At 38.2% G+C, this 12,748-nt stretch overlaps 1 protein-coding gene across 9 annotated transcripts in view; it reads left to right on the top strand.

Moving 5' to 3' along the window:
- The window catches only part of UBR2 (ubiquitin protein ligase E3 component n-recognin 2), a 123,789-nt gene that overhangs the window by 97,334 nt on the left and 13,707 nt on the right, over positions 1–12,748 (top strand). For all 9 annotated transcript variants that reach the window (XR_016394612.1, XM_089918707.1, XM_089918706.1 and 6 more), the window contains 7 exons: positions 1,605–1,753; positions 2,387–2,442; positions 5,892–5,988; positions 6,246–6,313; positions 7,551–7,686; positions 8,216–8,306; positions 9,650–9,780. Coding sequence is in view for 8 of the 9 variants with exons in the window: in XM_089918707.1 (XP_089774833.1) it covers positions 1,605–1,753; positions 2,387–2,442; positions 5,892–5,988; positions 6,246–6,313; positions 7,551–7,686; positions 8,216–8,306; positions 9,650–9,780 (728 nt within the window). In the remaining variant the exon portion in view is untranslated. The remainder of the gene's footprint in view (positions 1–1,604; positions 1,754–2,386; positions 2,443–5,891; positions 5,989–6,245; positions 6,314–7,550; positions 7,687–8,215; positions 8,307–9,649; positions 9,781–12,748) is intronic.

The following is a 12,748-nucleotide window of genomic DNA, read 5'->3' as shown; positions in this document are numbered from 1 at the left end:
TCCTTCTCTCTCTCTTTTTTTTTTTGGCCGCACCTGTGGCATGTAGGATTTTAGTTCCCTGACCAGTGATTGAACCCACACCCCCTGCTTTGGGAGTGCGGAATCTTAACCACTGGGGAAGTCCTCTCCTTCCTTTCTTAATTTACTCCCTCATGTTGCATCTCTCAGCAGATTCCTAAGAAAAGGTGCCTGGGTGTTAAATTTTCCATGTCTGAAAATACATTTATTATATCCATATGCTTGATAGATGGTTTGGGTATAGAATTATAGGTTAGAAGTAACTTTACATCTAGATTTTGAAGTCAGTGTTTACTAACTTCTAGCACCCACTGAGAAATTAACACCATTCTGATTCCTGTTCCGTTGTAACTTTATTACTTCTGGAAACTGTTGTGATTGTCTCATTAATTCCCAATGTTCTGAAATTTCTCTGTGATATTCCTTGGTATGTGAGTCTTCATTCATTTCGCCACGTTTTCAACAGGCTCTTTGAAGATTCATATCCTTCAGTTTGGGGAATGTTTTATTTTGTTCCTTAGATAATTTTCTCTTGGTTTTTCCATTCTTTGAGGTAGTCCTACTGTTAGTTCATTCTTGGCCCTCTTGGACTGATCTCCTTATTTATTTATGTAGGTGTGTATGTAGGTATGTATGTATGGCTGCATTGGGTCTTCACTGCTGCACACGGGCTTTCTCTAGTTGCGGCAAGCAGGGGCTATTCTTCGTTGCAGTGTGTGGGCCTCTCATTGTGGTGGTTTCTCTTGTTCCGGAGCACAGGCTTTAGGCCCATGGGCTTCAGTAGTTGTGGCACGCAGGCTTAGTAGTTGTGGCTCGTGGGCTCTAGAGCGCAGGCTCAGTATTTGTGGCACACGGGCTTAGTTGCTCCACGGCATGTGGGATCTTCCCGGACCAGGGATCGAACCCATGTCCCCTGCGTTGGTAGGCAGATTCTTAACCATTGCGCCACCAGGGAAGTACCCTAATTTTTTTATAAATTGGTTGTTTTCTACCCTGTCTCCGTTTTCCCTGAGTTCCTTTTTTCTGCTTGTTTGTTTTGGTGTTTATGTCTTTGATGTTTGATTCTTTTCTTAAATGTTTATTGGTCCTTGGGTGACTTCAAGAACAAGGCACTAAGAAGCTCACTGGATACCTGGTGGGCAGGTTGGAGCTTGCTGACCTATGAGCCTCACAACGAGGTGATCAGGCCCCGGCCAGTCTTTCACTTGGGACCCCCAAATGTCAATGTGTAAAAACGGCTTTTCCTGAGAATTCTTCACTGGAGAAACTAAAATCTATGGCAGTAGGTACACATTGCTGATGTTCTTGAGATGGGGAAGAGGTCCAGGATCCAATAGTTCAGTGTGTAGACCTTCACCCTAATATCTTGTTTTCAGGCCTGTGCGTCACTGCTGCCAACCCAAGTAGAGCATAACCCCTCTCAGGCAGGGACCGTTTGCATGTCTTTCATTCCCCCTTTTCATACAACTATCTTTAGGTAGTTTCAGTGGTTCAATTCCAACATAGAAAATAGCTGTTAAGAAACTGAGCCCTTTGATTGATGTGAGCACATTGTTTTGAGCTAATCCTGTACATGTTCACTTCAGGAATCCTTATTCTGAAAGCATAAAAGAAATGCTAACAACATTTGGAACTGCTACTTATAAGGTGGGACTAAAGGTTCATCCCAATGAAGAGGATCCCCGTGTCCCCATAATGTGCTGGGGTAGTTGTGCGTACACCATCCAAAGCATAGGTAAGAGACTCAGAATTGTGTCTTTAAATCTCAAGCATACATTGACATGAGTTGTGTTTAGAATCCTGTATTTAAACAGAGATGTTTAATGTGGGCAACAATATCAAATAATATAAAGACTTTGAAGCAGAAAATGTAGTGTGCTGACAGAATATTAGATTGACAGTTTATAAATTAACCACAGCAACAGAGAACTCATTTTAATGGTGGTTATAGCTTCTTGTCAGTTAAGGGAATATTTCCTCTTTTTTTTTTTTTTTTTTTTGCGGTACGCGGGCCTCTCACTCTTGTGGCCTCTCCCGTCACGGAGCACAGGCTCCGGACGCGCAGGCTCAGCGGCCATGGCTCACAGGCCCAGCCGCTCCGCAGCATGTGGGATCTTCCCGGACCGGGGCATGAACCCGCGTCCCCTGCATCGGCAGGCGGACTCTCAACCACTGCGCCACCAGGGAAGCCCTATTTCCTCATTTTTACTTCTTATCCAAAGTTAATTCTTGTGAAATGACTTAAAGATTTCAAAACCTGACAATATTGTGCTTTCGGGAGAAAGAATTTTTTTTTACTTTTTTTTTAAACTTGTAATAAAATGTACAAAACATAAAATTTACCATCTTTACCATTTTTAATCCTCAGAAAGAATTTTAAATGATGAAGATAAACCGTTGTTCAGTTCTTTGCCTTGCAGACTGGTAAGTTATCAGTTTACTCAATTCGTGGAATGGTGGAGTAGAAATTAGGTTGTTCTGCTTTTTTTAATCCAAAAAACCTGAAGTGGTTATTTAAGCGTAGGTTCACTCCTTTTGAGGTAAAACCCATTTTCTGTAACAACACTGAAGACGTAATGTTTCTTATTTAATTTTTCATTATTTTTCTTTTAAATAGACTTCATCTCTTTTGGTTAAACATGTGAAAAAATGGGGGGATGGGGAACTAAAAACAAAGTGCTTGTTCTTGAATGTTTAGTGCCGTAGTTGGAAATAGAGATCAGAACATACCCTCTACCACATTTGACTACCCATTATAAGCAACATGTAAATAAGTACAAATTCATTTCAAAACAGTACATTTAATGCCTAGAAAAGTGAAGGAATATACAATTAAAGCTTGCTAATTTTTACAATGTAGCTAGTGTCAGCTGCTTCTACTACTTACCATTCAAACTTATAATCATAAAAGTGCATGTAATTTTATTCACGTAGAATCACCTGGGGAGCTTTTAAAAGTGCCTAGGCCCTACTATGGGTCAGTTAAATCAGAGTCTCTGGAGATAGGCCCCAGGCATTAATATTTTTTAAAAAGCTTCCCCCACCCCCGAGGCCAGGATTGAGAACCACTGATGTAAGAGCCCTAACTCTTTGGAGTTTTAAAAAAATACAGATACCTGGTCACTTTGACTTATTAAATTGGAATATCTAGGAGTAGGCCTGGTATTAAAACTGCCCTGAATTGTATCTTTGTGGTAAATCAGCAGAATAGCAGTACCCTGTATTCTTAACTGTGATATATGATGGATGGACTGTGACATTCTTTTGCTACAGTAAATAAGAGTTGATAAGTATGCTGATATTGAAAAGGCAATCACAAATGTATAGAATAGAGTTTACTTTGGTTTTTAAGGCAGTTCTTACACATTTTCTTGATTCTGTGTACTTCACTCTATCTCTTGGGCACATTGTCGGCTCTTCATCTGTTTTTCTGCTAATATGATTTTGTGTAATCTGTTTATATTGATTGTTAAAGCAACCTTGCATTCCTGAAATAATCCCAACTTGGTCATGTAGAGTATCCTTTTTATATATGATTATATTTGATTTACTAATATTTTATCTACGTTTTTTTTCTACGTTCATAAGAGAAATTTAATTTTTTAAAGTATATAGCCATTAGGGACGAACTCATTCTATTTTTTTGACTTCTGCTTTTCAAATTTACGTACCTCTCCACTGACCTTTCCCTCCTATATCAGAGGATAAGGGACCTCCGGGTAAAGTAGCTTATCTTTCCATCTATTGTTTGGAATCCATCCCCTCTCCATCAGTTATCCCTTCTTCTACCTCTTTCACTCCTGGCACTTGCCCTGTTCACAAGTGTGCTCCATTATTCCTCTTACTCTTGCCCTCAATATTATCTTCTATCACCCTAGCTTTTTCATTCCTTTTTATGACCAAGCAAGCGATTTTAAAGCATATTTCACTTATTTCACCATGCAATGAAAAATGTTTAAATACAGATAAATAGCACCTACAGTTTTTAATTTCACTTCACATCCTAAGAGAAATTTTATACACAGCGAAACGTCTTTAAACAATAATGTATACTCTGGCTCCAATTTCTTGCTAACTCTTCACTTTTCAACTCCCTGCAGTTTGGCTTCACCACCACCACCCCTCGCCAACACTTTCTCACTTTTCGGAAACACCTCTTGCCAAGTTCACCAAATGATCTCATTATCATTGTGAGTGGGCATTTTTCAGCCCTTATTGGACATTCTGTTTACTTAATTCTGATAACTACGTCTTTGTGAAACTCATTTTCTCTCTTGATTTCTGTGACATTCCTGGTTTTCTCCCTGCCTTTCTGGCGGCTCCTTCTCAGTCTGCTTTCCCTCCTTTGTGCTGTAAATGTTATTTTAAACCCCCAGAGTTTGGCCCATGACTCAATCATCTGATACTCTTCCCTGGTCAGCCCCATCTATGTCTCTGATTCCAGTTATATCCAAATGATTCCCACCTGTTTATCTCTAAACCAGATCTATTATCTCAGTGCCATTTTTTCACCTGGATCTCCTAAAGATACCTCAAACTGAACAATCCAAATTAATTTTTCTTCCTATATTTAGAGTCTTAGTTAATGTCACCACTGTCCATCCAGGTGACCAAGACTGCCAGAAACTTGCAGGTCCTTTTGGATGCATCTTTTGGTCTGGATGTTCATATCCAATTGATCAGCAGAGTTTGTTGAATTTCTCTCCTGCATATTTGTCCTAGTTCTTCCATTCCTACTTCTACTGATTTGGTTCAGCCCCTATATCTTTTCTTGCCTAGATTATTGTAACTGTCTCTACCCTGAATCTCACTCTCTCCTAATATATTATCAGAGAGGTTCTCTAAAGAGTAACCCTGATCATATCTCTTAAATGTTACTTCTCCATTGTCACTCATCTCCTGCCAATCCCCACATCCATGGGCCAGGACTGCAGAATCATTACTGGTCCCCAAATGCTAGTCCCAGACTTTTGCCTCTGCCCAAGTGCCCTAAGCAAATGACTCTTCTTTAAGAAGTTCTTCAAGCTTTGCCCTCCCTGGGAAATTTCTGAGCCATGAAGTGGGGTATACCTCATCTGTGATACTGCCTCCTTTAGCTGTCCCCTCCCCCCTTTTCTTTTCCTTCCCACCCTCAAGGCTGTGAGCTCCTTGAGAGCAGGGGGTGGGAGGGGTGAGTTTTCATTTTGAGATCTTCAAAACCAAGACTAATGTATGGTAGGTCCTCAATGTCTGTTGAACCAAACATTACAAAAAATTTAGCAAATAGAGAATTAAGCAGGAAGAAAAAACTTACGTCAATCACCCATCTGTCTTTTTTATTAGCATGTTTATACTTTATTATAATAGATATTGACATGTAGTTTTGTTTCTACTCTATTCTTCACTTTACATTAAGAGTTTTCTCATTGTTCCTACATAGTCTTCATAACAGTTTTTGATGTTTACAGACACCCTGATTTGTATAACCATCTTCTTGCACGTAGTTTCCCCAGTATTTGAAGTGTTTCCCACATTTTAGAATATTTATAGACTAAATATAAAGAAATACTGCATCACATTCCTGGTAGTCTCTTTTGTTTGCTGTCTGTCTTGACACATGTGTCCTTCTTAACTTTTCCACAGAGAACTAACAGCGTGGTAACAGGAGATAGCCTTGTTTAATTCATCATACAATTAGATGTTCTCCATTCCATGCATTCCATGTTAGAGACATGCCATTAAAGATGTCATAGATTCAGTTCCATACCATCTAGAGATTTCATTGTGCCTCCAGCTTTACTTCAACTAGCTGTGCTTTGAACTAACATTCCTGAAAGAGGAGAACTACTTCATATGCTGGCTTCTTTGTTAATTTTGTCGTCTCTTTATTTCAGGATGACTGTCTTAGGTCACTAACAAGATTTGCTGCAGCACATTGGACAGTGGCATCACTTTCAGTGGTACAAGGACACTTTTGTAAACTTTTTGCATGTGAGTATTAATACATGTACCATATATGTTATGATAATTTCTCATCGTCTGTAATTTTGTTTTTAGTGGTGAAACTTCCCTCCATTTTGAAAGAAATATTTTGGTAATACTGTTTGTCTTATATACAAGTTCTAGCTCATGAATTCATATATAGCTTGCAAAAAATAAATTTAAAGTAGATTATATGCATTTTAAAAATAATTTAATACTTACGTTGACATATAATATGTGCTCATGTATTTTTCTTTAAACATTAGCATTGGTGCCTGGTGACAACCACGGAGACCTTCCATGCATATTAGATATCGACATGTTTCATTTATTGGTGGGTATCTTGTAATTTGTGTTTGAAATTTTTATCATATTATATAGCTTTATCTTAGACTTGATGAGTAATGCAGAGGCAGACAAGAGGAATTATCACCTATTATTCTTACTACTTCTGAGTATAATTCTTTCCTGAAGATCCTCAAAAATAAAATGTTAAGGAATCCAGTTGAGAGACTTGACCTGGGTGTCTAATCCGGTCTCTTATTTTTGCCTTGTGGCTGAGGTCAGTAATGTAACCTCTCTATGCTTTTCACTATAGAGAAGTAAAAAACACTAGTAATGTAAGGGCTGCTGCCAACCCATACGGTGCTTTGGGGCAGATACAGCCCTCTGGTAACACTACTTAGCAACAGTCTATTTGTGTGATTTAGGGAAAGTCATGTCTTCTGAACAGGTGCAGGTGGTGCCAGGTCAGCACTGGCCAGGCAGTGGGTGGCTGAAGTTCAGCCCCACCTCAACCAGGTCCCCTTACTCAGGACACTGAGTGTACTGCCATGCACAGCAGCCCCAAGTGCTGCCCCCTTAATCTCTTTGGGCATCATATTCTGTGCCCGTAAGTTGGTTAATACCTACCTGATATAATTGTGTCAAAACTCAATGGGATAATCAATGTAAAGAGCTTAGAGCAATGTGTCCCTAGTAAATGTCAGCCATTGTTATTGTTCCCATTACCCCTCTGAAAACCACCACCACTGACACCACCATACAGGCAGCAGGAGGTTAACAGAGGAGCTAGCATTTATTGTGTACCTGACTGCTTTCACATTCATCTTCATTTAGTCCTTACATCCTTATTACTGAGGTATTAACAACACGTATATTATCGCCAGCTTACCAACAGGGAAACTGAGACTCAAAGGAATTGTCTAAAAGGTTCATAAGAGGATCTCGGATTCTTACCTAGATCTTTGTGGGTCCAAACCTCATGCTTTTTCCATTGCTCACTACCTAGAAAGATTTCAAGTTTTATTTTTGTTGTTATTAACAATAAACTAGATATAGGGGAATCAGTGGATAAATGAAATAATAATGCCCATCAAATGAAATAATAACGCTCTAAATAATTTTCTTTAGTCAATCCTAGTGGAATTTCTAACATGTGTACCCTTTAAGAACAAAGATTTCTTAAGGGGAGGGACTGAGCTCTCAAAGAGATCACATTAAGAAAATGGAAACGTGTTCAGCTGTGAAAGGAAAGGTGCTCTGTCTGACCTTCTGTATTTGGTATCCAGGTGGGCTTGGTGCTCGCCTTCCCGGCATTGCAGTGTCAAGATTTTTCAGGGATCAGCCTTGGCACTGGGGACCTTCACATTTTCCATCTGGTTACTATGGCACACATCATACAGATCTTACTTACCTCATGTACAGGTAACTCCTTTTTGTCAGATTCTTGAAGGAAGTACTGGAGTTTTTTCAGTTGAAAAAAAAAGTATTAAAGGAAAAGGTGCTTGGATGAGAGTAATATATAAGCTATAATTAAGCTACTTGTAGTAGTAATTAGTAAAATAAACAGTAAAATCCTGTTTATCCTCATGTGAAAATTTTTGAAACAATTTCCCTTCTGTTAAAAACCTTAGTGATGTGAATGTTTTTACTTGTTTTTTTACTTCATAAGTTTAGTAATATTTAAGTACCACAGGCTGTATATTTAGCAGATTTTACTCACCGCTTGCTGCCTGGCACCCTGAGGCACTTTGGCTTCCTCTCCCTAAGAGGCTCCTTGTTAGGATGGAGATCAATACTGTGTTCCGACCTGAGGGATTAAAGCTCTGTGTGTTTTGTGAGAGTATTTTCATATTACATGTGAGTGTATGAATATATTTGAGTGCTTAAATGGTGTGGTCATCAATCCACTTAGTAGGCAAATACAGAGTACTAATATTGCCTTATCTTTCAGAAGAGAATGGCATGGATCAAGAAAATGCTTCTGGGGAAGAAGAATTAGCAGTTCTTGCTTTGTATAAAACACTTCACCAGTATACAGGAAGGTGAGGTCGTAATCTTTACACGATAGGCAGTTCCCCAAATACTAGGAGGTGGTAGTATGAAAAACGAATTCATTTGTTAAATAAGGGAAGTTGCTGTCTGTTGACATGTTTAAAATAAGAGATGGGGGAGTGACCTGCAGGACTTCTCAACTTTTAATATACTAACATGATTGGAAATCTCTGAGAGAGGAGTAATATACAGCACTTCCCACACATTTTTAAGGTATATCGAGGGCCGGCAGGAGTGACATTCTTAGAACCTCATGTTATTGGAGTCATTGTGATTTGGTTACGACAGTTTCACTTGGCTTTCTTTTTGTTTTTTTGTTTAATTCTTGGCTGTGCTGAGTCTTCGTTGCTGCGTGCAGACTTTCTTTAGTTGCGACGAGCAGGGGCTGGTCTTCCTTGTGGTGCACGGGCTTCTCATTGCAGTGGCTTCTTTTGTTGTGGTGCACTGGTTCTAGTCACACGGGCTTCAGTAGTTGCAGCACGTGGGCTCAGTAGTTGCAGTGCACGGGCTCTAGGGCATGTGAGCTTCAAAAGTTGTGGCGTGCCAGCTCAGTAGTTGTGGCTCACAGGCTCTAGAGCGCTGGCTCAGTAGCTGTGGCACATGGGCTTAGTTGCTCTGCGGCATGTGGGATCTTCCCAGACCGGGGCTTGAACCCGTGTCCCCTGCATTGGCAGGCAGATTCTTAACCACTGTGCCACCAGATAAGTCCCTTCACTTGGCTTTCTAACAGTATATGTCAAGAACCATACTGTTTGTTCTTTGACTAAGTTATCCCATTTCTGAGAATCCACACTAGCAAAATAATCCAACATATAGAAAAACCTACAGACATAAAGATGTACACTGATATTATTTATATTAGCAAAGAATTTGAAGCGATCTAAGAATTTGCTTACAGGGAAGTAATTTAGTGTAGGTTATGATTTATGTTGTCCAGAATCTTAAAATTCCAATAAAATTATGGTTTATGATCTGAAAATCATGTTAATTTTAAATTTTATATGTTACAAGTACAACTGTGTAAGACACATTAGTATGAAAATAGTTTTCCAAAGTAATACTTGCTGATATAAGATTATAGAATAGTGGATAGTTTTTTTATTTTCCAAATTTTCTCTTTATATAGCTGTATAACTTTTACAAATTTTAATAACAGCATTAGAGGGTATATCACCAATTATACCTGACGTCCTGTAATAGTTAGGGCTACCCGTACCTTTTAAGCCAATGTGCTATCAATTCCAAATAGTAGTTGTCTGTTTTCACACTGTGCTATAACTAGAATGACCATTTTTTAATTACATTTCCCAGTTATCGTTTTTCTCTTTCACAGTGCCTTGAAAGAAATGCACTCTGGTTGGCATCTGTTGAGGAATGTCAGAGCTGGAATCATGCCTTTCCTGAGGTGTTCTGCTTTGTTTTTCCATTACTTAAATGGAGTTCCTTCCCCACCTGAAATTCAAGGTAATTTCTAATTTCTTTCAAAATGTAGGAAATGTATGTAGTCTTTCACTCTAGCAAGTTAAGAATTAAAGTGCATTGCAAAAATGAAAATTTATTAACAATTTAGGTCACAGCTAATTGACTATGGTGATGTACTGATTATATAATTAGATGCATATTTATGTAAATATCTGATTTTATTTGGATGTCAGTAAATGTACTGATTTTGTACATGTACAAAAATGTACTTGTTTTGCTTTAAGATGTTAAAATTGTTCAATTGTATATTATTCATAGACTGGGTTCTTCAGACTTTAAAAAGTGAAAAGTGACAAATTCAGGTGTGGTTTTTTGTTGCTTTTTTTTTTTTAACTTTTGATTTTATATTGGAATATAGCCGATTAACAATGTTGTGATAGTTTCAGGTGCACAACAAAGCAACTCAGCCATACATATACATGTATCCAAACTCCCCTCCCATCTAGGCTGCCACATAACATAGAGCAGGGTTCCCTGTGCTATACAGTAGGTCCTTGTTGGTTATCCATTTTAATTATGGCAGTGTGTACATGTCGGTCCCAAACTCCCTGACTATCCCTTCCCTCCACCCTTCCCCCCGGTAACGGTAAGTTTGTTCTCTAAGTCTATGAGCCTGTTTCTGTTTTGTAAATAAGTTCCTTTGTATCATTTCTTTTTAGATTCCACATATAAGAGATATCATATGATATTTCTCTTTCTCTGACTGACTTCACTCAGTATGGCAATCTCTAGGTCCATCCATATTGCTACAAATGTCATTATTTCATTCTTTTTAATGGCTGAGCGATACTCCATTGTATATATGTACCACATTCGCTTTATCCATTCCTCTGTCGATGGACATTTAGGTTGCTTCCATGTCTTGGCTATTGTAAACAGTGCTGCAATGAACATTGGGGTGCGTGTATCCTTTCGGACCATGTTTTTCTCTGGATATATGCCCAGGAGTGGGATTGCAGGGTCAAATGGTATGGTAGCTCTATTTTTAGTTTTTTAAGGAGCCTCCATACTGTTCTCCGTAGTGGCTGTACCAATTTACATTCCCACCGACAGTGTAGGAGGGTTCCCTTTTCTCCACACTCTCTCCAGCATTTATTGTTTGTGGATTTTTTGATGATAGCCATTTTGACTGGTGTGAGGTGATACCTCATTGTACTTTTGATTTGCATTTCTCTAATAATTAGCGATGTTGAACATCTTCTCATCTGTCTTCTTTGGAGAAATGTCTATATAGGTCTTCTGCCCATTTTTTGATTGGGTTGTTCGTTTTGATGATATTAAGCCTCATGAGGTGTTTGTAAATTTTGGAGACTAATACCTTGTCAGTCACATCATTTGCAAATATTTTCTCCCAACCTGTGGGTTGTCTTTTCGTTTTGTTTATGGTTTCCTTTGCTGTGCAAAAGCTTTTGAGTTTAATTAGGTCCCATTTGTTTATTTTTGTTTTTATTTCCATTATTATGGAAGACAGATTGAAAAGGATATTGCTGCAATTTATGTCAGAGAGTGTTCAGCCTATGTTTTCCTCTCAGGGTTTTATAGTATCTGTTCTCACATTTAGGTCTTTAATTCATTTTGAGCTTGTTTTTGTGTATGGTGTTAAAGAACCGTCTAATTTCATTTTTTTACATGTAGCTGACCAGTTTTTCCAGCACCATTTGTTAAAGAGACTAGACTGTCTTTCCACCGTTGTGTAGTCTTGCCTCCTTTGTCGTAGATTAATTGACCATAGGTGTGTGGGTTTATTTCTGGGCTTTCTATCCTGTTACATTGATCTATATATCTGTTTTTGTGCCAGTACCATACTGTTTTGATGACTATAGGTAGTATAGTCTGAAGTCAGGGAGACTGATTCCTCCAGCTCCATTTTTCTTTCTCAAGATTGCTTTGGCTATTCGGGGACTTTTGTGTCTCCATACAAATTTTAAGATTTTTTGTTCTAATTCTGTGAAAAATGCCATTGGTAATTTTATAGGGATTCCATTGAATCCGTAGATTGCCTTGGGTAGTATAGTCATTTTGACAATATTGATTCTTCCAATCCACTAACATGGTATATCTTTCCATCTGTTTGTGTCTTCTCTGATTTCTTTCATCAGTGTCTTATAGTTTTTGAATACAGATCTTTTGTCTCCTTAGGTAGGTTTATTCCTAGGTATTTCATTCTTTTTGATGCAGTGGTAAATGGGATTGTTTCTTGAATTTTCTTTCTGATCTTTCATAGTTTATAGAAATGCAACAGATTTCTGTGTATTAATTTTGTAATCTGCAACTTTACCAGATTCATTGATGAACTCTAGTAGTTTTCTGGTAGCATCTTTAGGATTTTCTATGTGTATAGCATCATGTCATCTGCAAACAGTTACAGTTTTACTTCTTCTTTTCCAATTTGGATTCCTTTTATTTCTTTTTCTTCTCTAATTGCCATAGGTAGGAATTCCAAAATTATGTTGAATAAAAGTGGTGAGAGTGGACATCCTTGTCTTATTCCTAATCTTAGAGGAAATGCTTTCAGCTTTTCACCATTGAGTATGATGTTAGCTATAGGTTTGTTGTATATGGCCTTTATCATGTTGAGGTATGTTTCCTCTGTGCCCACTTTCTGGAGAGCTTTTATCGTAAATGGGTGCTGAATGTTGTCAAAAGCTTTTTCTGCATCTTTTGAGATGATCATATGGTTTTTATTCTTCAATTTGTTGATGTAGTATATCACACTGATTGATTTGCAGATACTGAAAAATCCTTGTATCCCTGGGATAAATCCCACTTGATTATGGTGTATGATCCTTTTAATGTATTGTTGGATTCGGATTGCTAGTATTTTGTTGAGACTTTTTGTGTCTATGTTCATCAGTGATATTGGCCTCTTTCTTTTTTTTTTTTTAATATTTATTTGGTTGTGCCAGGTCTTAGTTGCAGCAGGTGGGCTCCTTAGTTGCAGCTCATCAGC

The sequence above is a fragment of the Delphinapterus leucas genome, chromosome 10 (genome assembly GCF_059928025.1).
Source record: "Delphinapterus leucas isolate spDelLeu-1000000601 "Yukka" chromosome 10, BTC_Dleu_Yukka2, whole genome shotgun sequence".
Classification (NCBI taxonomy): domain Eukaryota; kingdom Metazoa; phylum Chordata; class Mammalia; order Artiodactyla; family Monodontidae; genus Delphinapterus; species Delphinapterus leucas.
This window is presented reverse-complemented; position numbering and strand designations above follow the sequence as displayed.